This window comes from Pristiophorus japonicus, chromosome 8 (genome assembly GCF_044704955.1).
Source record: "Pristiophorus japonicus isolate sPriJap1 chromosome 8, sPriJap1.hap1, whole genome shotgun sequence".
Taxonomy (NCBI): Eukaryota; Metazoa; Chordata; class Chondrichthyes; family Pristiophoridae; genus Pristiophorus; species Pristiophorus japonicus.
In genome coordinates, this window is record NC_091984.1 from 108041591 (window position 1) to 108069167 (window position 27577).

Here is a 27577-nt window from a genome sequence, read left to right on the forward strand (position 1 = left end):
AGTGAATCACTGCACTCAGAACCATGATGATAAGAAGGCATGGTATAGCATCACAGCCAAGGTGACCATTACAGTCATTGTTTTATTAGGGTGCTCATAATTTTAAGGATGTTTGACCATGACAGATAATTTTGGAAATGTAAAAGCTGTGGGTACATAACAATCAGACATACTGAATACTACTAGTTATATATGCAATCTATCTATTACAGCAAGCTCTATTGACAGTTCGTAATATAACAAGAAAGTATACACTTGCGATGCATATTGTGTCACGGATTGCTACCATTCTTGTTAATACTATTTGGGTCCAGTAGTAGTCATGTAAGATATATAGGGCCTGAGTTTGGTCAAACCTTAGGTCTGCCCATTTTTCGGCGATCCCCGGGTGTTGCTTGATTTTTTTACTGGCTGAGGTCGACTGGGCACGAGTTTCATCCCGGTTTTGTTGGCGGGAGCGGGAGTCGGCGGCTGGTAGTGGGCGGCAACAGGAGTACGGTGGTAGGTGCAGGCCTGTCGGCACGGGAAACATCGGAGGCCGTATACTGCGCATGCGCGAGATTTAGATTTTTTTTGTAGTTTTTTTTGCCCGATGACCTCACTTTTCCCGCGATTGGGGCTGAGGGCTCAGCTGCGCATGCACATAAAATTGCATCACTGACTTTCACCTGACAGTTACAGAGGGGAATGATGTGTAGAGCGAGAGGCAACAGAATCATCAGCCATCCACCTTGAAAACCTATCATGAGTGGTAGAAAAGCTGCCAGGAAGTCCAATGCAGGGAGGCTCAGAGCTCCCTGGTTTATTGAGGATGAGCTGGAAGTACTTGTCTCTGAGGTGGAGGGCCGTTACAGCGACCTCACCCGGGATGGTCGTGGCAAGCCAGCCCTGCTCCAATATAAACGCATTTGGCGGGAGATTGGGGAGGCCGTTTCCGCAGTGGGCACCAAGGTTCGTGATGGAGACCAGTGCAGGAAGAGATGGAACGATGTGGTAGCAGCGGCAAGAGTAAGTAAAGATCTTATTGTTGCACTCCCGTACTACTGAAAAAGTATATGTGACCGTTGAGTGTGTGTTGCATGTTCAAAGCGGTTAAAGATTGCAACTTTTCTTTCTGCAGAAGAAAAGAACAGCCAACGCCTCAAAGCAGTGTGGCACGGGAAGGAGCCCACCAGAGGTCATCAAAGTGACTGACATTGAGTAACATGCCTTGGCCTTGGTGGGTGACCACCCCAATGCCACCACACATGGTGGTGCCGATCCCGTACTACAGTGTGGTAAGTTTATCCGAATCTCCAATCTGTGTTATGCTCATGTCATGCAAGGTCATGTAATGTGATGTCAAATGCATTTTAATGTACTGTCTGTCGGCCATTTAGGGTGTGGTAATGTAGCCATGGCAGTCCTTGAAATAAGACTGTGATACACGACGGCACTCATGTCAGCATTACCAACCCCACCCCCTCGCCTGCTGCTAAACACTGAAATGTTGCCTTGTACTTGCAGATGAGGAATCTGACAGCACCGACTCAGGCACCCCTTCCACCTCTGGCACGCAAAGGCCATGTGCAACACCAACACCATCCACCTCAACCTCAACAGGAGCCCACCCCAGCAGTTCCTTCTGCCCCCCGCAACATCCCCCATAGCCCCGCATCCAACTCTGCAACCCACAGAGAAGACGACCAGGAGGAAGAGCAGGGAGAAGGCAAAGTGTTTGTCCCACTTGAGTTCGAGGAGGTGGAAGATGAGGACTCCATCCTCTTGACATGTGCGGGGTCCGAGTTTTTGGGCTTCGAATTGGAGGAAGCGGGATCAAGTGTTGTGAAGTGCAGCACCCGTGCCGTTAAAGCCACAAAGTCGCATCCACCTCGGATGATGCAGCAAGGAGATGATGATGCAAGACAGGTGGAAGCAATGCAGGAAATGGTTCAGCTCTCAAGGACGAGCAAGGACTAGGTTGAGACCTCTTCCAGGCCATGGCTGGGATAGCTGCCACCATCGCTGCGTTTGCAGAGCAGCATACCAAAAGTATGTCACAGCTGATCACCGCGGTGCAGTGAACCGTTGACTCTGTCGATGCCATGCGGCAATCAATGGTCTCAAGACCCAGATAAGACCACCTTTTTCACAACGGTCTTTCTAGCGGGCGGTAACAGGCTCTTACAGGATCCTAAAGACCAAACGCGTTTTTCCCGACTTTTGCATGGGCGGGCGGAATGCATTACCACCGGCGGTACTTCCCAATGAATCTCCCGCCGGGCGGTAGGTTAGCGGTCTCTGAGTATTTTCCTCAAAAACGGCATTCTTGGGCGGTAGCTCGGCGGCTGTGGGCGGTAGTGGGCAGTAGGTTGATCAAACTCGGGCCCATAGTGTTACATGTTCTTGTGTCAAAAAATTATCCATGCCTCCTTTAATTACACAAAGAGGAAACAATCATTTTGGTGTTACAAGACTATCAATACCTTATTCCACAAGCTAGTGAGGGTATATTTGTATAAGTTTTTGATTTGCAAATAAACTAATTTGAGACCATGACCAGCAGTTAACTTTAAGATTTATTTACAGCAGAGAAATGAATGAGTAACTGTGCTTTTAACCAGTTCTGTGTAAAAGGTACATTTATCACCGATAAAATAAACATTTTATTACACGCTTGTTAAATAAACCATCATTTTGAGACAGCTAAATACATATTACAGCTGACTTTTATCTGGTGTGCTTTAAGTCTGGAATTATTTTGTAACTGAATATCTTTTTGGAATTTAGAGTATTATAAGGAATAGTAATATTAGGACACAATCTCATAATATTATGAAGTTTGCAGATGGCTACATGCTGGGGTGAAGAAGGATGATAGAACTCAATGGATCTGGAGCAGTTGTGTGAGTGAGTTAAACGATATCAGATAGAAATAAAGAACTTGCATTTATATAGCTCCTAAAGCACTTTACAGTTGATGAAACACTGTTGAATTGTGGGAAATGTTTTAAAGATAGAATTAAATGTGGATAAATGAAATGCAGATTAGGACATGTAATTTAAAACATGGGTACACAATGATTGAATATATTCAGTCATGTCAAGCTGTTTTTAACAGGGCTGATCAAGTACTCTGGTGAATCTGAAGCGCATTTATTTCTAAGTCAAAGCAAGCTGTTCAATCCTGTATAATTCGTTGATAAAACCATACTGAGAATATGGTGTGAAATTCTGACCACCCTACCTACAAAGGAATATTGATGTTTTGGAGACTGTTCAGAGATAATTGCAGGACTTGGAACTCGAAGTTATGATAAGGGGATCACAGTCCTGCATTTGGTGAAAAGAAGAGAGAGAGATGTCATATATAATATATGACAGAGAAGTGTCATAATCCAGTTCAAATAATGAGTGGCATGGGCAATCCAAGATGTAAGCAGGTCATTTAAATTGGACAGATTGCAGAACTGGATGATGTACATAAAAAGACTCTAGTAAGACTGGAGATTAGAAGCATGTTTTACTGGATATGTGGAACAGATTCTGTATAAAAGCTGTCAAATCTACATTGATTAATCCCATTTAAAAAAAAAAAGCTGAATAATACCTGGTTCAGAATGAGATTGACAACGTTCGGGTTGAGAATGGAGGTTGATGCCTACATTCTCTGTGGAACTGTAGAATCAGTGGTCCTGGGTCTTGGTTTGTTCTAATTGTTCAGAGTTGAATAGTGTGAGTTGTTGCAAGGTTTAGTATAAGTTCCTTTAGCTCTTTCAGGGCATTGAATGAGTTATGATAGGTGACACTTGGGTAAGATAAGGTTTAGATTAGTAACAGAGAAGGACAAGGAACAATCTAAAGTAGAACTTCTAAATTGGAAGAGGGCTAACTTCAATGGGATGAGAGAGGATCTAGTTAGGGTAAAGTGGAACCAAATATTGACAGGAAAAACTGTAACGGAACAATGGGTGATCTTTAAGGAGGAGATGTTTCAGGTACAGGCTTGGTACATTCCAACAAGAGGGAAAGGTAGGGGACCTGGGGGTTCATGTGCATAGATCTTTGAAGGTGGCAGGCCATATTGAGATCTTAGGCTTCATAAATAGAGGTATTGAGTACATAAGGACATAAGAACATAAGAATTAGGAGCAGGAGAAGGCCATTCATCACCTCGAGCCTGCTCTGTCATTCAATAAGATCATAGCTGATCTTCTAGCTCAACTCCACTTTCCTGCACTGTCCCCATATCTCTTGATTCCCTTAATATTCAATAATAGTACAAAAACAGGGTAGTTAAGCTGAACCTTTATAAAGCTCTGGTTAGGCCACAACTGGAGTATTGCGCCCAGTTCTGGTCAATACACTTTAAGAAGGATGTGAAGGTCCTTGAGAGGGTGCAGAGGAGATTTACCAGAATGGTTCCCGGGATGAGGGATTTTAGCTACAAGGTTAGGTTGGAGAAGCTGGGGTTATTCTCCTTGGAGCAAAGGAGGTTGAGGGGAGATTTGATAGAGGTGTACAAGATTATGACAGGTTTGGATAAGGTAGACAGAGAAAGGTAATTCCAATTAGCTGACGGTACAGGTTTTGGGCAAGAGAGACAGAGGGATGTGAGGAGGAACCTTTTACACAGCGAGTGGTAATGACCTGGAACTCGCTGACGACGAGGATGGTGGAAGTGGAGACGATCAATGATTTCAAAAGGAAATTGGATAGGTACTTGAGGGAAATAAACTTGCAGGGCTATGGGGATAGAGTGGGGGAATGGGACTGACTGGATTGCTCTGCAGAGAGCCGGCATGGACTCGATGGGCCGAATGGCCTCCTTCCATAACTTAATGACTCTATCCTGACTATGAACTGTGGGTATAGAATCCACATGAGGGAAAGTTGGACAGATACTGTGGGCGTAGAATCTATCAGTTGGACACTGACTGTGGGTTAAGAATCCATGTGGGGGAAAATTGTACACGGATTGTAGGTATGAAGTCTGTGAGGGGCAAATTGTACATGGACTGTAGGTATGAAATCTATGAGGGGGGAAATTGTACATGGATTGTAGGTATGAAATCTATGAGGGGGGAAATTGTACATGGATTGTAGGTATGAAATCTATGAGGGGGGAAATTGTACATGGATTGTAGGTATGAAATCTGTGAGGGGCAAATTGTACATGGACTGTAGGTATGAAATCTATGAGGGGGGAAATTGTACATGGATTGTAGGTATGAAATCTATGAGGGGGGAAATTGTACATGGATTGTAGGTATGAAATCTACGGAAATGGAAAATTGGACGTGATTTGATCTACCAATTTTTTTGTCTTGTGTTCTTACAAATAAGTATCTATGTTCATCAACATGTTAAGGAGATCCAAATAGCACAAACCTTCCAGAAATATAGTTACAGAATATGCTGCTATCAACTTGTGACAATCCATTTTAAAAGGTCCAGAACAATTGTCAATAGCGTGTCTATCTGTTCAAGCCTGCCATTATTTGGAATGATTGCTTGCATTTCTACTCTAGGTCTTCCTGTCCTGATAGTAACTATCACACTAGCAGCAGCACATGACAAGTACATTGCAGAGAGGTACTGCTGGTTGAATGTTCAAAATGGAGTGATTTGGGCCTTTGTTGGACCAGTTATCTTCATTATTATGGTAAGAATGCAATCAGGTTTGGAATAAATTAACTTTTAAACCTAGAATCTTCAATGAATCGTATCTAACTATTAGTTGGCATTGGCAATGTTTTTCCGATTTATCAAGACCTCTCCTAATTTTCTTCTGGTGTATGATAGTGGTGCAGAATGTACTGAACAGAGGTTATTCAGACTTGGCTCAGTGATAGAACTCTTGCCCTTGAGTCAAAAGGTCACAGGTGCAAGTCCCACTGTAGGATTTGAGCATATTATCTAGGCTGACAATTCCCGCTGTACTATGGGAGTGCTGCATTGTCGGAGGTGCTGTCTTTCAGATGAGATGTTAAGCTGAGGCCATGTCTGCCCTCTCAATTGGATGTAAAAGATCTCATGGTACTTTTCGAAGAAGATCTGGTGTGTTTGCCTGATGCCCTGGCCAACATTTCTTCCTCAAGCAACTTTACTTAAAAAAACCAGATTACCTGGTCACTATCTCATTGCTGTTTGTGGAATCTTGCTGTGTGCAAATTGGCTGCCAAGATTCTCTAAATTACAATAGTGACTATACTTGTCTTTGAAGCACTTTGGTATGTCCTAAGGCCATGAAAATACAAATTCTTCCCTCCTCCTTTCTCCACTTCCAAGGGGAATAAGGAAAAATTGATAAATGAATCGTCTCCATCCTGTCTTCATTTCCCAGTAAATTTCAGTATCATACTTGGACCTTGGTATTCAAAGAAGAATACATTTCTCCATTCGAAGTTGGAGAAACTTTCCCCTGACGTGTGAGGACAACTGTATGGTACACACAGGCCCTTTGATAGGCGTGTTACATTAAACAGCACAGCATCTGAGGGATATGTAAAATGTTTGAGTTAAATTAACTTCTAAGAGTTCTAAGATAAATGTGGTGTGTCTGGCTTTGTCCACACCTGTTACACCGTACTAGTTAGAGTTACTTTTAGGTCGCAGCTGGGCTGTTTATACTGGCTGGGCTCTTTCTCTGACTGTTTATTTGAATGTGCAAATGCAGAACATATCAACATCTATTCCCAATAGAGAAAGAAGAAAGAGTCAGCACTTATATAGCACCTTATCAGGCCCTCTGTGCATCCTAAACCGCTTCGCAACCAATGGAGTTACCTTTGAAATCCTGTTGTTGTTATGTGTGCTAATGTGGCAGCCAATGTTGTGCACAGCAAGGTCTCCCAGCAAGGCTAAACTAATACACGGCTAATACATTTCTTTTTGGTGGTGCCAATTGAGAGAGGACTGTTGGCTCAAACAGTGGGAGAACCCCTTACTCCTCTTTGATTAGCACCATGGGATCTCTTACAACCATCAGAATATCATTCAAAAGGCAGCACCTCTGACAACGCAGCAGTCTTTCAGTACTGTACTGAAGTTATGTGCTTAAATCCTGGAGTGACGATTGAACACACAACATTCTGTCTCGAAGGCTAACATCTGAGCCAAGATGAATTGGCAAAGTCTATTTATACAATACATTTTTTTTGTATTTAGCAGACACGTGTTCCTTTTGATTAGATTAATGTCAACCAATCACATTTGATTAAAAACCTTACCAATTCAACAAAAATTCTCTGAGATACATCTGCCATGACACTTTCCTTACTGACTTAACCTCAGCCTCGACCCCTAACATTGGCCACTAGTAGCTGTTTGTCCCAGCACCACTTTTATTTAGTATCACTCCCCTTGTTCATCTACAGCTGTGCTGGGAGAAGGAGGGATGCTTGCTGTTCAGGCTTTCCAGGCCCACATTACAAAAATAGCACATACTCATACTTATAGTGAGATAAATCCATTCGTCTTTAAAAACTTTAATCTTTTAGAAGTCCACGTTAAATTTTGCAGTACATGTATCTTAATTGAAAAAAGGCACTGCTAGACTATATTTGAGTTAACTTTTTTTCTGACTTTATAACAAAATCCAATTATTCTTATTGCTGCATAGGTGAACATGTTTGTGCTCACGCGAGTTGTGCTGATCACCATGTCAACTGCCAAGCGACGCGCAATCATGCTTGCTGCTAACAGCAGTCCCATCGAGCAAGCCTACGATCAGATTAGGTGAGACATGTTGTACAGGTAATGGTCCTCTAGAGGGCAGTATTGAATCAGTTTGTTCCTTAGGAGAAGAAATGAACTTTTCTCTTTGCCAAATAAAAGGCAAAATACAGTCCTGCAAATGCTGGAAATCTGAAACAAAAACAGACAAAGCTGGAAATGCACAGCAGCTCAGTCAGTCTCCATGGAGAGAACCCATGGTTAAAGTTTCGGACTTGTACCCTTCTTCAGAACTCTCTTTTAGTATTTGATTTTTTAAAAAAAAGCATGGTCCAAGTTTTGTGATCATTCCCATTTTCCTAGTTTGCCCTTTATATAAATAGCTTGGGTAAAATTACAGTCGCTGCAGTGCCTGGGAGCGATGTTGCTTCTAAACTGACTATAATTACTTTGAATAGTTATCTGTTACTCTGCCGATTGAGTTGCCTGCGAGAAGTGAGGGTTGTGGTTTGTTTTATTATCACAAGCCCATGCTGTGCGTAGTTTGTTTCATTCTGATGCCAGTGTTGTGTTGCAGGGCTGCCGTGAAAGCTGTGTTGGTGCTTTTGCCCATTCTGGGCCTCACGTGGCTCTCTGGAGTTCTTGTTCCGCTCTCTGTTGTAATGGCGTACATCTTTGTGATACTCAATTCCCTGCAGGTGAGTGGCAATCTCTTCTTCAATCCAAGTTACCAGAAGGAGCAGCTCTTTGGCTCTTTGCGGTCTGCAATGCAGTTTCGGCTGAGCATATGAATGCATTGGTGCGACATTGTTATCTGTGTATTGGTGTGATATTGTTATAGGCGGAGAGCAGATTAAAAAGAGTTAGAGTCAAGAGCCAAAGTGGAGAAGGGCTGGAATAAAGAGCAGGAGCCAAGAGCCAGAGCTGTTCCATTGGAACGGGCTCCACTTGAACTGGGCTGAAGCCAGTGTCCTGGTGAATTGAATAACTAGGGCAGTAGAGAGGGCTTTAAACTAATGAAGGGGGGAGGGGGAGGATTCAGGAAAGAGTGAATTTAAAAGGAGCAAGAGAAATGTCAAGGCTCTAGAGCAGAGCAGAGTTTTGTGTAAAAGTAAGCAGAGTGGGTCAGGAAGGGACAGAGAGAGTAACAGAGGTACTAGGGCATCAGTGACTAAGGTGACATCGGGAAAAAATAGAAAAAAAGTCAAAGCTAAAGGCACTATGGGCCCGAGTTTGGTCGACTTACCGCCGGCTACCGCTGAGTTTTCTCGGCGGTCTCCAAGTTTTTGGGCGCTCTCCCCTTCGAGTGAGTTTGGTCAGGTCTTCACACTGACGGGGAGAGAAGACCTGCTGGGACTATCTGCTGCCATCCGCTGGCGTGCAACGCTGACAGAAGTCCACCCGCCCGCTGACTCCCCAGTCCGGGCGGTCCTCCGCTCCAGCAGCAGAAGAGACCGCCGTGTGGAGGCAGGTCTTACCTGAACGGTAAGTATGAAGACCTGCAAGAAAAGGTTAGCACACTTGTTTTCTTCATTTCTTTTGCAGGGATTTTGATGGATGGGGTTCTCTGAAGGATTTGTAGTATTTTTTTTCTTAATGTGTTGAATATTTTTTATTTTTCCCATTCCCCCCTCCCTGGGCCCGACTCTATCCTCGGCGTTACTTTGCCGGGGATAGCATTTGCCGCCCAGAATGCGACCTACCGCCCAGAATCGGCGTGCAAGGTCCATTTTTTCCGTCGGGCAGTTTTTTCCACGTTTTTCCACCAACCTTCCGCCCAAAGTACCGTCAGGGTCTTAGCGGTCCTTTCGACGGTACATGGGCAGAACTTAGCTTTGACCAAACTCGGGCCCTATATCTGAATACACCAAGCATTCACAACAAAATAGATGAAGTAACAACGCAGATACAAATGAATCGGTTTGATCTAATAGCCATTACGGAGACGTGGTTGCAAAGTGACCAAGGTTGGGAACTAAATATTCCAGGATACTTAACTTTTAGAAGAGATAGGCAAAATGGAAAAGGAGGAGGGGTAGCCCTGATAATAAAGGATGGGATAAAGACAGTGGAGAGAAAGGATCTTAGCTCTAAAAATCAAGAAGTACAATCAGTTTGGGTGGAGCTAAGAAACAGCAAGAGGCAGAAAATATTGGTGGGAGTTGTTTATAGGCCCTCTAAACAGTAGTGATAATGTAGGGCAGGGTATAAATCAGGAAATTACAGGTGCATGTAACAAGGGTAATACAGTAATCATGGGGGACTTTAATCTACATATAAACTGGGCAAATCAAATTTGCAGTAATCGTGTGGAGGACGAATTCAGGGAATGTACACAAGATGGTTTTCTAGATCAGTCTGTTGCGGAACCTACTAGGGAACAGACTATTTTAGCTCTAGTGTTGTGCATCGAGAAAGAATTAATTAATAATCTTGTAATAAAGGGGCCTTTAGGGAAGAGTGACCATAATATGATAGAATTTTAATTGAGTTTGAAAGTGATTTAGTTAAATCCGAAACTAGGATCTTAAATCTAAACAAAGCAAACTATATAGGTATGAAGGGAGAGTTGGTAAGGTAGATTAGGAAACTACATTAAAAGGTATGACAGTAGACAAGCAATGGCTAGCATTTAAAGAATGAACACATAATTTACAACAAACATACATTCCTTTAAGGCAAAAATACTCCACAGGAAAAGTGGTCCAACCTTGGCTAACAAGAGAAGTTAAAGATAGTATTGGATCAAAAGAAGAGGCTTATAATGTTGCCAAAAAGAGCAGTGAGCCTGAGGATTGGGAGATTTTAGAATTCAGCAAAGGAGGACTAAGAAATTGATAAAGAAAGGGAAAATAGAATGAGAGTAAACTAGCGAGAGACATAAAACCAGTCAGTAACAGGTAAAAAGGAAAAGATTAGTGAAAGTAAATGTAGGTCCCTTACAGGCTGAGACAGGAGAAATTATAATCGGGAATAAGAAAATGGCAGAGAAATTAAACAAGTACTTTATGTCTGTCTTCATGAAGGAAGACACAAAAAACCTGCTGGAAATAGTGGAGAACCAAGGGAATGAGGAACTGAAAGAAATTAGTATTAGTAAAAAAAATAGTATTGGAGAAATTAAAGCCAATAAATCCCCTGAACCTGATACATCTTAGGGTTTTGAAAGAGTTGGCTATAGAGACAGTGGATGCATTGGTTGTCATCTTGCAAAATTCCATAGATTCTAGAATGGTTCCTGCAGATTGGAAGGTAGCTAATGTAACCCTGCTATTTAAGCAAGGAGGGAGAGAGTAAACAGGGAACTACAGACCAATTAGCCTGACATTAGTAGTAGGAAAAATGCTAGAATCTATTATTAATGACATGGTAACAGGACACTTAGAAAATAATAATAGGATTGGGCTGAGTCAACATGAATTTATGAAAGAGAAATCATGTTTGACTAATCTGTTAGAGTTTTTTGAGGTTGTTTAATTAGTAGAATAAATAAAGGGGGACCAGTGGATGTATTTGGATTTTCAGAAGGCATTCGATAAGGTACCACACAAGAGGTTATTAAACAAAATTAGGGCTCATAGGATGTAATATACCAGCATGGATTGGGGATTGATTCACGGACAGAAAAGAGAGAGTAGGAATAAACGGGTCATTTTTGGGTTGGCAGGCTGTAACAAGTGGGATGCCGCAAGAATTGGTGCTTGGGCCTCAGCTATTCACAATCTATATCAATGATTTGGATGAGGGGACCAAATGTAATATATTCAAGTTTGCTGATGATACAAAGTTAGGTGGGAATGTAAGTTGTGAGGAGGATGCAAAGAGCTTCAAGGGGATATAGACAGGCTAAGTGAATGGGCAAGAACATGGCAAATGGAATATAATGTGGAGAAATGTGAAGTTATTCACTTTGCTGGAAAAATGAAAAGCAGAGTATTTTTTAAATGGTGAGAGATCGGGAAATGTTGGTGTTCAGAGGGACCTGGGTGTCCTTGTACACGAATCACTGAAAGTTAACATGCAGGTGCAGCAAGCAATTAAGAAAGCAAATGGTATGTTGGCCTTTATTACAAGAGGATTTGAGTACAAGAATAAAACCATCTTACTGCAATTATATAGGGCCATGGTGAGACTGCACCTGGAGTATTGTGTACAGTTTTGTTCTCCTTACCTAAGGAAGGATATACTTGCCAATGAGGAGTGCAACGAAGGTTCACCAGACAGATTCCTGGGATGGGAGAGATTGAGTGGACTGGGCCGATATTCTCTAGAAGAATGAGAGGTGATCACATTGAAACATATAAAATTCTTACAGGGCTAGACAGGGTAGATGCAAGGAGGATGTTTCCCCTGACTGGGGAGTCTAGAAACAGGGTCACAGTCTTAAAATAAAGGGTCGGCCATTTAGGACTGTGATGAGGAGAAACTTCTTCACTTTGAGGGTTGGGAATCTTTGGAATTCTCTACTCCAGAGGGCTGTCTAGGCTCAGTTGTTGAGTATATTCAAGGCAGAGTTCGATGGATTTTTGGATATTAAGGGAATCAAGGGATATGGGGGACAGTGCAGGAAACTGGAGTTAAGGTATAAGATCAGCCATGATCTTATTGAATGGCGGAATAGGCTTGAGGGGCCGAATGACCTACTCCTGCTCCTATTTCTGTGTATTGTTTCCGTGTATTGGTGTAATATTGTTATCCGTTTAGTTCTTTAACGGATACGCATCTTTTAATAAAACAAATGCTGAGATCCTTTTCCACTTTGTTGCTTTTCTAAATGTCTGTACTTCCAACTGAATCTCTGCCCATATAATTGACCTTTCTCTGAACTGCAATCCACACTCGGAAACTTTTCATATTCCACTGTAATAAGAACAGGACATTTTATTTTCAATAGCATTCGACGACTGGCAAAGATTAAATTGTCATATTTTGCATGTAAATGAATTTTACACAGATTGGCAGTAAAACATCGGGATATTTTGACACCTGCTTTTCAGTTAACTGAGAGACTAATCTCATGATCTGAAGTATTTCCGTTTCAGGGTGAGGCTTTTCACTTATCTTGTGCAGCAGATTTTTTTTTCTGGAAACTTGGCAGAAAGCACATGTTTAAATTATGTGCAGTTGTGTCGAGATTTTCGCTGACAAGTGTTTATAAGATAATTCTTATTCCCAAGACATGCACAGTAGTGCTGTACATCTGAACTGTGTTTTAGTACACGTACAAGAAAGTATCTGTTCAAAACAGTTTACATTTGACGTAGGGCAGTAGATACTCTTTATCAGAAGCTCTGTGCTTAGCTATATTTCTATTCCATTTGTCTAATTTATTTCGTCCTAAACTATCTTGACATGCCTACTTACAAATCCAATGTGTAATACGCCAAGAGTATAACTGGCAATTTTCAGTCTGTACAAATCAGCCCTCTCTCAATCCATGGTGGGAATCAAATAACTCCTCTCTGCAAATAAAAAATGGTGGGACCAGCAAGAAAACCAGGGATTCTTCACATTCCTCCAGTTCATTTCCCCGCTGCTGCTGCTACGACCAGGATGAAATTACTTTTCTGACTGGATGGTCTTCTTGGGGCCCATCCTGATTGGAAAATGTGGGAAAACACCAGTAACATCTGATCTCCACCCATCTTATACAGGCAGGGAATGTTGGTGTAACACGTGTCCACCTGAAGTAAGTGGGAGCTTCATTTAACTAATGATCTTGAGGTGGAATGTCTTGCACACCATTTTCCGATGTCCCTGTGAAATGGATGTCCAGAATTGCTAGGTAATGCTAAGACTACAGACGCTCATGAAAAGGGCACCATAATGTTAAGTAAACTGAAATTCAGCCATTCATTGGCTGTTATTCTTTGTTGGTTTTCTGCTGGCATTAAAAGTTCTCGTGAGTCTATGTGGCAATTGTTTGAATTTTATTTTGCCCCCAGTATCATTGCTGGCATTACTGGGCTTCCCAATCGGAATTTCCCTGTCTGAGGTGTTTGGAATAGGAGGAGGAGAATCAACAGAGGAAGGTCAGGATGCATGTGAGGTGCTTTCTCCCCACCAGCAAGTACTGCGCATTGAAAGTCATTGAAAGTTGGCATGCAGGTACAGCAGGTGGTGAAGAAGGCAAATGGTATGTTGGCCTTCATAGCTAGGGGTTTTGAGTATAGGAGCAGGGAGGTCTTACTGCAGTTGTACAGGGTCTTGGTGAGGCCTCACCTGGAATATTGTGTTCAGTTTTGGTCTCCTAATATGAGGAAGGACGTTCTTGCTTTTGAGGGAGTACAGCGAAGGTTCACCAGACTGATTCCCGGGATGGCTGGACTGACATATGAGGAGAGACTGGATCAACTGGGCTTTTATTCACTGGAGTTTAGAATGATGAGAGGGGATCTCAGAGAAACGTATAAGATTCTAACAGGACTGGATAGGTTAGATGCGGGAAGAATGTTCCTGATGTTGGGAAAGTCCAGAACCAGGGGACATAGTCTTAGGATAAGGGTAGGCCATTTAGGACTGAGATGAGGAGAAACTTCTTCACTCAGAGAGTGGTTAACCTGTGGAATTCCCTGCCGCAGAGAGTTGTTGATGCCAGTTCATTGGATATATTCAAGAGGGAGTTAGATATGGCCCTTACAGCTAAGGGGATCAAGGGGTATGGAGAGAAAGCAGGAAAGGGGTACTGAAGGAATGATTAGCCATGATCTTATTGAATGGCGGTGCAGGCTCGAAGGGCCAAATGGCCGACTCCTGCACCTATGTTTCTATGTTTCTATGCACCTGTATCTGCAGCTCGAGGGGAACATATCTCACTTTGGCAGATGGACATAGTGTCAGCAGAGGCTCCTATTTTGAAAAGAAGCTGATGCAGCAGACCTGATGGCACCAGTAAGATATGTGAATGTCTTACCAACCAAGAGCAACTCAAGGCCAGATTTAAAGTAACTCTTATTTTTCTTTGTACTTTGAAAGTGAAGGACGTGAATGTATCCACTTTGTGTGCCCAGTCCCCAAATTCTGTTTAGGTGTAGGACAAATCATTCTTCCTCAGCACTCAATGCTCCTCAGGTGAGCACCTTTTACCGTACCAGTGTGCTATTTCCATTTCCTACACCAGCCATCTTTACAGTCTGGTTGAGGGTGATGTTCAATCTAATGAGAATTAGTGCTGAATATTGGGACATTTGTTTTTGGGAGGCTATAGACTTGAGTTCATTGAGAACTGGATTCAGACTGTCCAGATTCTTTTCACTTAGACCCTACCACCATCAGGGAGAGAGAGAGCAAGAGGGACTTTTGTTCGTCATTGGCAGCTGGATTTCCAGGTGAAAGTAAGTATTAAAACTTACTACAGCATCCAGCTCTCCTACCCTCAGGCACAGGATTGTAAAGGAGTGATTCTTGGATGTACGCCACTCGCGAAGAGTTTCTCCTGCCTGCAGCAGTTAACGGAAAATCGCTGCTGTGCTGCATACGATTTCTCCGCCATTCATTATTTCTTAAATAGAACGTTTTTGGAAAATTAAAGAAAAGAATGAAAAATCATGGCATCAGAAAGGGACTATGTAAAGGGGTTTTTCAAAAGCAAGGATAAATTGATTCACCCGGCATTAATTGTGGCTGCTCTTTGCCACTGGAATAAGTGGGGCTGATGGTGCATTAGCGATCTTTTGGTATTGGTTTTGGAGCCACTCTGTTCTATACTGAATTAAGAGCACAGTTTCCTTTATAGCAGTACCTGTACTGATTACATAAATTTGCCAAAGCATGAGATTATTACTGGAATTACCAGGTTTATTTTTTTCTGTTATGAGTGTCCATTCACACTGTGGAGCAAACATTTACTAAGAATCCTTTGCCACTTTCTCCCCCTCAAAAGATGACAGTGGGCAGGGAGAAATAGAGCGAGGACAAGTCTTATCTGAGCAGAAAGGATCTATCTCTCATCTGTAATTTTTGTGTGTGTTGAATTACATAAGAACGTAAGAAATAGGAGCAGGAGTAGGCCATTTGGCCCCTCGAGCCTGCTCCGCCATTTAATAAGGTCATGGCTGATCTTCTACCTCACCACCACCTTCCTGCACTATTCCCATATCCCTTAATTCCCTTTGTTCCCCGCAAAATAATGACCTCTGACTTGAATATACTCAACAACTGAGCATCCACAGCTCTCTGCGGTACAGAATTTCAAAGATTCACAACCCTTTGAGTGAAGAAATTTGTCCTGATCTCAGTCCTAAATTCTTCTGAGACTGTGACCCCTGGTTCTAGACTCCTCAGCCAGAGGAAACATTTTCTTAGCACTTTGTAACTTATATTTTATTATTGCTGAAAACAGCATCCGAGGGGTTAACACCCTCAGTCACTCAGGATATTTCTTAATGAGCTCAGAGAGCAGACACTGGTTACAGCCGACTTCACAAGGTGCACCATGTTAAGGAAAACAAATGAGAGATTCTAAGGTGCTAATTGTACCAAAAAAAGAGCTGTCAAATTGTGACTTCATACCAGGGGCCGAGTAAGGTTCAATTGTCTGATATAATTTGGTCGACTGGAATGTATTAGCTTTATCACTATATATTGTGCAATGAGGAACATCTCTTTGAATGCTCGTGTGGTCCGGATGATTTCTTGCAGTACTATTAGATGTGTGTGGGTGGGGGGTGAGAGCTTTGTTTGTCAGCTGTGGTGCCTCCTTGCAAGAAATTAATACTGAATCAAAGTTTTCCTCAAGCACCTGTTGATTTATGTACATCATACTGTTTCCGCTCTTCGGCTAAATTGGCTCCCAAGGTAAATGTGCACAGGAATATTTGGTTTACCGTGCTGCAGTGCTGACTGGGGAATACCAACAAACTCCCTACAGGGGAATTAAGTGAAATTCAACTGGTACCTGAATTTATGTCTGTTGTTCGTTGTATTAGATGTTCATGCATGTAATACGTTATATCCAAGCTCCTATAAACAGTGGAAGCAAAGCAAATTTAAGGCAATAAATTTTTATGTGTTCTTGTTGCTGAATCAGTTTTCATTTATTGTTATGATTTTGTAATAATTGAAAATTGTACCATAAACTTTTTTCAGTAGATTTGTGACACCCAGGATCAATACCATAATCAAATATGAATTTCACTGGAATATTTAAATTGCCATGGGCCAGCAGAACAGCAGCACATCTGTGCGTTGACGTGGCAATGTCAGGGTTGCAGCAACAACCTGACACACCATCCTTCACTCACGCGTACAGCTACAGTTAACTTGCATTTTCAAACGGCCTTTAGTTCCGAAGTTTCTGCAATTGGTGAAATTTCCCGGCTCAGCCATCAGCAGCCCATCTCAAAGTCCGCTCACAATGGCTGTTGAAGGAAAATCCAAACGGCAAGCGATGCTGTATTTGCTGCAGTTTGAATCTCGAAAGATTTATTTTTCTCTGTCCGCTATCTGAAAACTCTCTCTTTCTGCTCCACATGTATTTGCATCTCTCAGAGCTGGCTGTTAGACAGTGAGGGAGTCACAGTCTGGCCGAGGCCTGCCCTTCTGTTTGTTTGATCCTGGACATCATGGGAAGGCATCTGGCTTCTGCTCGGTGTCTCCTCACATTGATGAAGCTCAGATGAGAACCCGAGAGTAGGGGGAAATCATACCCATAATTGACAACAATATAATCATCACACTCCAATGGCTGTGCAAAAAAAAAAGAAAGACTTGCATTTATATACACGTATTGCCATTCACGTCCCAAAGCGTTTTGCAACCTATAAAGTAGTGCAGTACAGTATTGCAAATTTGTTAAAATACATGCAAAACACTTCCAGAGAGTGACTCTCATTGTGGATGTGTTGAACAATGTGGGGTTCCTACTTTTTGATTCATTCATGTGCTGAGAGTATTTTGAAGTTTCATTACACAACATTTTCTTGTCCCTAATGAACTCACAGATGTTCAAATGCACCACTTTTTACACAAGAGGTACCACAATACCAGGAATTCCTAAAATAAATTGAGGAAAGTAAGACCCGTATCTCATCAGTGGGAGCTGATTAATAAATAAAAGTCGTAATTCTCAAAGGAAGAACGGTGAGCTCAGAGACCAGACAGACTGGCTACAGGAGGCTTCACAAGGTACACAGTGTGAAGGGGAAAGAAAATATGGATTCCAAGATGCTAATTGTACCAAAAGAAACAGTAAAATAGTGACATCCTACCAGGGACCAAGTAAGGTTCAATTGTCGCATATAATTCGGTCCATTAGAATGTATTAGACATACCACGGTGTATTGTGTAACGAGGAAAGTCTCTTTGAACGCTTGTGTGGTCCTAAATATTCCTTACAGTACTGTCAGACGTGTGTGTGGGGATAGGCTGTGTTTGTCAGCTTTGGTGCTTTCTTACAAGAAATGAGTAAGGAATGGTGATCTATGGTTATCAGATCAAATTTATTTATAGCTTATTTGTAGATTGAAACCAATTGGTCAGTAAATGGCCATCCTGACCTAGCCAAGGCTTGTTTACAGCTTAGCCCTGTGTTTCAGAAAGCATAGAAAATATATATTGTGGTTTACAATCAAATCGATACAAGTGCATAAATCATAAAACAAAAAGGAAATTAAAATTTACTTAATTGAAAAATCTCCAATTAATGATCACAAAACACACACAATCACAAGGTGCTAAAGGTTGCAAAAGCAATAACTAGACCAGTAATTGATTCCAAGGGATGATTAATCAGCTCCCTCTCTAATCACTGCACCTCTTAATGCATGAAAACATGTATGTTTCAAAGCAGCAAGTGAGCAACTGTAACGATGCTGGGGAACTGCTTACTTCCCAATATCTGCCAGCAGATGGCGGCATGACCTATGATTTTGCTTCATTGTGTGGCTGTCTTTCTGAACCATGAGCTTTCACAAGAGATCAGGTTACTGTTTTATTTTGGAGTTTTGGATTGTAACATTTTTTTTCTATTATTTTAGAAAATTATTGAGGTGGAAGTGTGTGAGGAATGGTTTGGCAAAATAGTCAGGCAGGCAACTAAATGGTTACTCACATTCCTGTCCGCGATGTTGACTTTGGAGCATGGACTAATGCTTCTGTTGAAATAGCGGGGAGAGTTATTTAGTACAATGCATTAAGCATTTGTATGATAACATTGCAGAAGTAATTTCTACCCTGTAGCATACACTGTATTTAGGGAGGAATTACTCTGCAAAGCCAAAATAAATGAATATAAAATTCAGGTGCACTCATTCAGGGTGGTAAATCATCTGTGAGTTCTTACCAATATGACTAATAATTTATTGTAGACCTCAGCTGTTCAGCAGTAAAGATTGAGACTTTGAACAATAAAACAATTTATTTGCAAGCTTTAGCAGGATCACCTAGTGACCGGCTGTGACCTTCCTAATTGTTACAGAACCCATTATCAGCACTGCATGGATAGTGGATATTTTGTAGGGGATAATGGATACCTACAGATGAATTACTACAAAGTAGTAATCCAGTTGAGGGCAGGTTATGATTGCTCTCTGGAACACCCAGATTGGATTACTGAACTTCATTTCACTTGGACAGATCTGTTAACATTTACTCCACAAGGGTTTCTTGCTATTATGTTGCTTCATTTCTCTGTTGCCTGAATCTGAGAGTATTGCCGTGAGGTTAGATAAAGTATACTGTCGGATAACTGGGCAAGACTGGTAATATTACTTGTTTTTTGCAGCATAGTCACTGTTTATAATACATCCTAATACAATATTTTTTGGGGATAATATATAATATTTGCATCCTTTATTTTCCTCCTGTCTCTATTTGGATTTTTGGATTTGATTTTGATCCATTTTCAGTTAAAGATTTTTAAAACATTTTTACTTCTCCAAGTTGTCAGTCCATTCCTCTAGAATTTATTAAATGATCGCTGGAAAAATACTTAAGTTTTAAGTCAAATATAAGCTCGTATATAAATTTTAAGAATTAATTGCCATGTACCTGAAAAGGAAAACAATTGAGTCAGATATACCATTCGTGTAACCTTTTCCTGCTAGAAATTACATTTGTTTGAACATGTATTTCTTTCTGGCTGATTTGGGAGGGACGTGATTAATATGAATCACAGACACTGCCCGAATCAGCCTGCTAATTCCATAGAACAATCTCTGCTATAACAGCGATGTGTCATCACTGAATAGCACAAGGACTTTAATGGCCATGGTTAGTGTGCTTTTGTTTTCGAAACAACATACAAAGAATATGCTGAAACACTAAGAATGTTACATGAACTAATAATTCCTCATGTTCAATTGAAAGTATTTAAAATAGAAGTGTTTTTGTCCTTTCTCAGGTGGGTTATACCAGAAAGCAACTGACGATTTATGCATTTTACATTTGTGGTTGTGGTTTAATGGATATGTGCATCTAATGTCACTCTCAGATGCCTGAGGTTTTGAAAAATTATTATATTCTTAGTAACTTTGACTTCAACTGATAGTTCTTTTATTCAGAGTGTGGCTTCTGTCAAACTAATAATTAGAGATATTGAGCTCTGCCACAATCTTCCAATTACTGTATTGCCCTTTAGATTGAAAGCAAATTTTATAAACTCTTGTCTTGTCAATAGTAGCAATGATTTAAGTAGTGGATGTCAGATGGCAGGTTTGGTTCAACGAACATCATCACGTGGTTGATCTGAGCTCCGATGTTTAGGTGAAGCTCAGTGATGTTCAGCCTGTATTTCCCCACTGTAGTATTGGAATTTCTGGATATGGTAAACTGGGAATACTGATTCCTCTTCAATTATCCGAACTATTGACTTTTTGTTGGTATGGGGATTCCGAACTGTTGGGATTCAGTTGAGGTGCAGCTGAATTTTACCCTCAAACTTCAGGCTTTCTAAATCGCTTTGCTCACGGTTGATGCAGCTCAGATCATCGCAAGCTTGGAAGGTTTGACTCAACCATTTCAAGCCAAAGTACAAAAGAAAAATGGAATGAATCCTAACTTTCATTTTTAAGAAGGAAATAGCAGAAGCAAATACAGATCACTTTATATCAACAATCACTGCATTCATTTTTGTTGGTGAAATATTTCTGCTTTTTTCCCCCAGCTGTAGGTAACTGTTTACTGAATACATTAGTGCGACCATAGCCTGCTATACGCTGAATACTGTGCCTGTTTTCATTTGCAGATGTCTATTTAATAACTAAGTTACTTTGGGCCTGAACTTGGTGGAAGCTAAGTTCTGCCCAAGTGCTGGCCAAAGGACTGCTGAGATATCTGACGGCACCTTGGGTGGGAGTTACATTAAAAAGTCCTTTGAATGACCGCTCGGCGGCAAAAAAATGACTTGCGCCCTGAATCTGGGCAACAGCGGGCGGAAGCTCCCAATCTCAGCGGCAAATGCAATCCTCGCCAAAGTACCGCTGAGGATTGAGTCAGGCCCAGGAAGGGGGGAGCACATAAAATTAAAATTCAACAAAAAAAACACTGGAAAACCTTCAGGGAACCCGATCCAACTGAATCGCTGTAAAAAAAATAAAGAAAAGAAGTTTACTAACCATTTTTTTGCAGGTCTTCCTACTTACCGTTGAAGTTAGACCTGCCTCCACGTGGCGGTCCTTCCCCCTGCTGCCGCAGACTCCCGCCCGGAGCAAACTGGAAGCTCGGCGGGTGGGAGGATACGTAAGCTAGCGGGCGGCTCCCAGCGGTCTTCCCTCCCCGCTGGCGGGAGGTCTCCACAAAACTGGCACCAAGGGGAGACCGCCCAGAAAACTCGGTGGCAGGGGCGGTGAGTCCACCAAGTTCGGGGCCTCTGTCTTCTCCTCTAGCTCCAACTTCCTGTTTGGTGAATACTATTCCCATTCTTCAAGACTATGGGTTCAATTTACCCCAAAGCATTTTTTTGGCATACTTGAAGAGTTACGCCCGATTTTTTGGGGCCCAAGTACGCCAAAAAAAAAGTGTTGTAAGTTTCCCTATTGGATCTCTTCATTTTGGCGTAGCCTAACCCGAGAGGGGTGCACCAAAAAGATCGGGTTGCCATGGTAACCATGGACACAATGCGAGCTGAGTCTGCAAAGTGAAGCATACAGCCACCTCCCAACACATTAAAAGAATTGAAAAACACATAGCACCAACTTACCTCCTCTCCCTCTCTCTCTTTCTCTCTCTCTGGGTTGGAGGTAAGTTGCTGCTATGTGTTTTTCAATTCTTTCAGTGTGTCCAGGCATCTGCTGCGCCGCTTTCCTTACCCACGCCGTTTTCCTTAACTCTAGGGAAGGTTTTTCAGGACAGGCCACATACACTGGCCTAATCAGAACTGGAGTAACTCTCAGCTGGCCAAATTTACCTAAATAGCCAGAAGTGGTGTAGGTGGCTGGTTACGCCCTCTGTGGCTGAAAAAAAAAACGGACTTAAAAAATTCGTAACTAACTGAGTTACGCTGGTGCAAGTTAATTGGGGAAACTGGGAATTTTTAAATAAGGCCAGAAAAAGCAGCCTGCTCCAAAAAAAACAGCGCAAATACTGTGGAAAATTGAGCCCTATATGAGCCATCCTTTTCTCTACCTGGTTCATAAATGCATACTTCCCGCCAGAACTTTCCAAGTTATTTTTCTGCTAACAGTGTAAATTGTTACCACTTTTTAATTAGTTGATTGTTGTAATCATGGAATGCTTGGGTGCCAGTCAAATGTCACCAATATAATGGGTAAGCAGAATAAAAAGAGTTCCATTTAGTTTTATACTAAATACCGCTGCACCAGTGCTGTAAAAATGTTTTGCCTTGATGTTGAAAAATATAGGTGTTGATCCTACATTTAAAATAAACCGTTAGTGTTTTAGTGTCTGCCTTAGTAATAGCTTCTGAATTCTTCTCTGAGACATGGGATGTGGAAATGACCAAGGGTAATAAAGGAGCTGGAGCAGGAAGCAGAGAACTGATGAAGAGTCACAGCACAGCTGAGTCATAGGGTGGACAAGCGCTGAGAATAGAGATCAGCCATTGGGTGGACAAGGATTAGAGGTCAGCCATTGGGTGGACAAGTGCTGAGAATAGAGATCAGCCATTGGGTGGACAAGGATTAGAGGTCAGCCATTGGGTGGACAAGTGCTGAGAATAGAGATCAGCCATTGGGTAGACAAGGATTAGAGGTCAGCCATTGGGTGGACAAGGATTAGAGGTCAGCCATTGGGTAGACAAGGATTAGAGGTCAGCCATTGGGTAGACAAGGGACAGGATTAGAGGTGAACAGTGGGATGGCAAAGGGGTGAGAGTGGAGTGGGGTCATAGGGTGGATGAAGAGTGAGTGTAAAACTGACACGTGGAACAGTTAGTAGGGGCATGCAAACTATGGGAATAGACAGGGAGCTGAAGAGCAGAGAATAGTCAATAGATCAGAGTGGTGGCGAGGACAGTGAACATAGACGGGAGCCTGGATAAAGGGCAATTTCAGATTCTCTTAGAATAGGCTGAAGCTAAAGTTTAAAATGTTTATACATTAATAATACAATGTGGGTAGATAAAAATTTCAGTAGTGGAGCCTGATATGGATGGTGAAGAGCTACAGATCGGTAATTGGCAAGTAACTGTTAATTTGAAATGTAATGGTGAATAGACTGTTACTGAGAGCAACTCACTAATAGCTGACAAACGGGCACCATTGCAAAACCAAATTCTAACCAAGATGTCACTGTATATATGTTGTGGGGTAAATTCACCGATCAAAGGGAGCATGGGTCAGAGAATTGGCACTGCAGTGTTGTAGCCCCAATCAGTGAATTTATCCTTCTAAGTAAGATTTGTTGGGTTGCCAAATAGTTTTCTTCGGTTTTTAAACAAATTATAAAACAAACAGGTTATGAGTTTAAAAATACAGTTCTTGTGGCAAAGAAATGAGTAACAGGAGCATGTCCTTTCAGTGAGGAAAAGGAATACTGAGAGATTGACAGCGAATGGTACATTCTTCCATAGCCATCAAACTCTGTTGCCGTCGACATTAGTCAACTTGCAGAGTTCAGCGCAGTAACGCTACTGTAAGTTATTGAGGGGAACTGGAGTGTGAGGAATCAAATGGTGAGGAAAATAACCTCTGATGCCACTTGATACTTTTGGGCTGACTAGTATAGAAATAGGGCCAAAATTATAATGGCATGAAGATTATCTTAAAGGGGAACTATGTTTTCAAAAGTTGTGTTTGGAAAACCTTTCCTTTCAATTGTAGAGGAGAAGAAGCGTAGATCACGGATGTGAAACAGAGATGCATCTTGGTGTGATTTTAGAAAAAAACAAAGTTTGTAAAGACTTCTTCAACGAGATACTGCCCCTCGATAAATGTACATTTTTATACTATTGATCTGAAAATGCCAGTAGCTGCTTAAGTACTTTTACTAACTGAGCTTATAGCACCCACATACAGATTTTAGACGGCATCATGACTGGGCTACTGTGTGACCGGGCTGGTAGGATTGCTGTGATTGTGTCTGATTAATGGATGTTGTGATAAGTGTGGAAACTTGAGAAGCAGTTTATCCCTTTCTCAGCTGTCACAGCTGTGCCTCTTCAGTGCGTGGGCTTCCTTATCCCACTCCCTACTGCTGCTAATGTACCCTCTTCCCTCTGGAATTTCTGGAAGTTGTTTGCTGAGATGCCAAAATACCACAATAGGAACAGCTGGTTTGAGATAATTCAGTAATGCCTCTGCAACCATGGCATTGAAAATCTTACCTTTTGAATTTCCTGTAGAGAAAGTGGGAGAGTGTATTTTTAGAACAAAGCGATGAGTTGCGTGTCATACATTCTACAGACAGGTGCCTTCTTCAACATACATTTTCACTTTATTCTTTGGTAATTTGATGAATGGAGACTGCACTTGTGACAAAGTTATCCAGCAGATGCTGCGAAAGCAGCGAACATCCCAGTGACAATTGTATTAGTGGAACAGAGTCCCTGAATAGTTTCCCCGTTGTCTGCTTGCCAAGTCTAGCTTTATCTTCTATTCTGAAGCCCTGCTTCTGGTCTCTAACTGGAAAAGAGACTTGGACAGTACCCGCCAAATTTAGTTGCACCAAGCAGCCATGGGCTGTCCCAATAGCTTGGCTAGTCAGTGCACCACCTGATGTGGAACTGAGCCACACAGACTGGGAAAAGGCCCAAATTCAAGGCCCAATCTGTGCCAAGTTAGCTGTTCTGCTTGGGTAATGGTTCCTGCGCTATAACTGGCTACATGAATGAGGTACTGAAGGGTAACCGTGGAGATGCACTCCAGAATGACTCGGCAGAGAAGATTTGATTGGGGGGGGTGGGGGTGGGGGTGGGGCGGGATGGTTGAAGTATTTTTGGGAGTCTTCAATTGTGTAATGTTGACAGAAAATCAATGATGCACAGCATGAGAGGCAAGAGCTGTATGCATTTTGAAAGCTTTCAGTGGTTCACACTTTGTGACAAAAGACTTGATTTTAAACTGTCTATGTTAAGAACTGTTCCAGTGTTGCTCTTGAGAGTCCAGCTCAACCAAGTTCTTATTAACATTCCACACAATCTACAACAGTGAGCTTTCAAAACTGATTCCATAAGTTGATTTACAAAGACAGTTCAGTTCTGAAGGTTTGATCTTTGACTGGAAACCCTCCAGATCTTTTGGTTTTAGATATCACCTTCAGAATTATTTTCTTTCGATTTTCTGATTTATAAGAACATAAGAACATAAGAATTAGGAACAGGAGTAGGCCATCTAGCCCCTCGAGCCTGCTCCGCCATTCAACAAGATCATGGCTGATCTGGCCGTGGACTCGGCTCCACTTACCCGCCCGCTCCCCATAACCCTTAATTCCCTTATTGGTTAAAAATCTATCTATCTGTGATTTGAATACATTCAATGAGCTAGCCTCAACTGCTTCCTTGGGCAGAGAATTCCACAGATTCACAACCCTCTGGGAGAAGAAATTCCTTCTCAACTCGGTTTTAAATTGGCTCCCCCGTATTTTGAGGCTGTGCCCCCTAGTTCTAGTCTCCCCGACCAGTGGAAACAACCTCTCTGCCTCTATCTTGTCTATCCCTTTCATTATTTTAAATGTTTCTATAAGATCACCCCTCATCCTTCTGAATTCCAACGAGTAAAGACCCAGTCCACTCAATCTATCATCATAAGGTAACCCCCTCATCTCCGGAATCAGCCTAGTGAATCGTCTCTATATCCCCTCCAAAGCTAGTATATCCTTCCTTAAGTAAGGTGACCAAAACTGCACGCAGTACTCCAGGTGCGGCCTCACCAATACCCTGTACAGTTGCAGCAGGACCTCCCTGCTTTTGTACTCCATCCCTCTCGCAATGAAGGCCAATATTCCATTCGCCTTCCTGATTACCTGCTGCACCTGCAAACTAACTTTTTGGGATTCATGCACAAGGACCCCCAGGTCCCTCTGCACCGCAGCATGTTGTAATTTCTCCCCATTCAAATAATATTCCCTTTTACTGTTTTTTTTCCCAAGGTTGATGACCTCATATTTTCCGACCTTGTATTCCATCTGCCAAACCTTAGCCCATTCGCTTAACCTATCTAAATCTCTTTGCAGCCTCTCTTTGTCCTCTACACAACCCGCTTTCCCACTAATCTTTGTGTCATCTGCAAATTTTGTTACACTACACTCTGTCCCCTCTTCCAGGTCATCTATGTATATTGTAAACAGTTGTGGTCCCAGCACTGATCCCTAACCATCGATTTCCAACCCGAAAAGGACCCATTTATCCTGACTCTCTGCTTTCTGTTAGCCAGCCAATTCTCGATCCATGCTAATACATTTCCTCTGACTCCGCGTACCTTTATCTTCTGCAGTAACCTTTTGTGTGGCACCTTATCGAATGCCTTTTGGAAATCTAAATACACCACATCCATCGGTACACCTCTATCCACCATGCTCGTTAAATCCTCAAAGAATTCCAGTAAATTAGTTAAACATGATTTCCCCTTCATGAATCCATGTTGCGTCTGCTTGATTGCACTATTCCTATCTCGATGTCCCGCTATTTCTTCCTTAATGATAGCTTCAAGCATTTTCCCCACGACAGACGTTAAACTAACTGGCCTATAGTTACCTGCCTTTAGTCTGCCCCCTTTTTTAAACAGAGGCATTACATTAGCTGCTTTCCAATCTGCTGGTACCTCCCCAGAGTCCAAAGAATTTTGGTAGATTATAATGAATGCATCTGCTATAACTCCTGCCATCTCTTTTAATACCCTGGGATGCATTTCATCAGGACCAGGGGACTTGTCTACCTTGAGTCCCATTAGCCTGTCCAGCACTACCCCCCTAGTGATAGTGATTGTCTCAAGGTCCTCCCTTCTCACATTCTCGTGACCAGCAATTTTTGGCATGGTTTTTGTGTCTTCCACTGTGAAGACCGAAGCAAAATAATTGTTTAAGGTCTCAGCCATTTCCACATTTCCCATTATTAAATCCCCCTTCTTATCTTCTAAGGGACCAACATTTACTTTAGTCACTCTTTTCCGTTTTATATATCGGTAAAAGCTTTTACTATCTGTTTTTATGTTTTGCGCAAGTTTACTTTTGTAATCTATCTTTCCTTTCTTTATTGCTTTCTTAGTCATTCTTTGCTGTCGTTTAAAATTTTCCCAATCTTCTATTTTCCCACTAACCTTGGCCACCTTATACGCATTGGTTTTTAATTTGATACTCTCCTTTATTTCCTTGGTTATCCACGGCTGGTTATCCCTTCTCTTACCGCCCTTTTTTTTCACTGGAATATATTTTTGTTGAGCACTATGAAAGAGCTCCTTAAAAGTCCTCCACTGTTCCTCAATTGTGCCACCGTTTAGTCTGTGTTTCCAGTCTACTTTAGCCAACTCTGCCCTCATCCCACTGTAGTCCCCTTTGTTTAAGCATAGTATGCTCGTTTGAGACACTACTT

The 27577-nt window shown here is 41.9% G+C and overlaps 1 protein-coding gene across 1 annotated transcript in view; it reads left to right on the forward strand.

Moving 5' to 3' along the window:
• Nucleotides 1-27577, forward strand: part of LOC139268144 (adhesion G protein-coupled receptor D2) — a 490127-nt gene that overhangs the window by 84898 nt on the left and 377652 nt on the right. The window contains exons 17-19 of the mRNA XM_070886179.1: nucleotides 5511-5644; nucleotides 7604-7719; nucleotides 8234-8354. Coding sequence (XP_070742280.1) covers nucleotides 5511-5644; nucleotides 7604-7719; nucleotides 8234-8354 — 371 coding nt within the window. The remainder of the gene's footprint in view (nucleotides 1-5510; nucleotides 5645-7603; nucleotides 7720-8233; nucleotides 8355-27577) is intronic.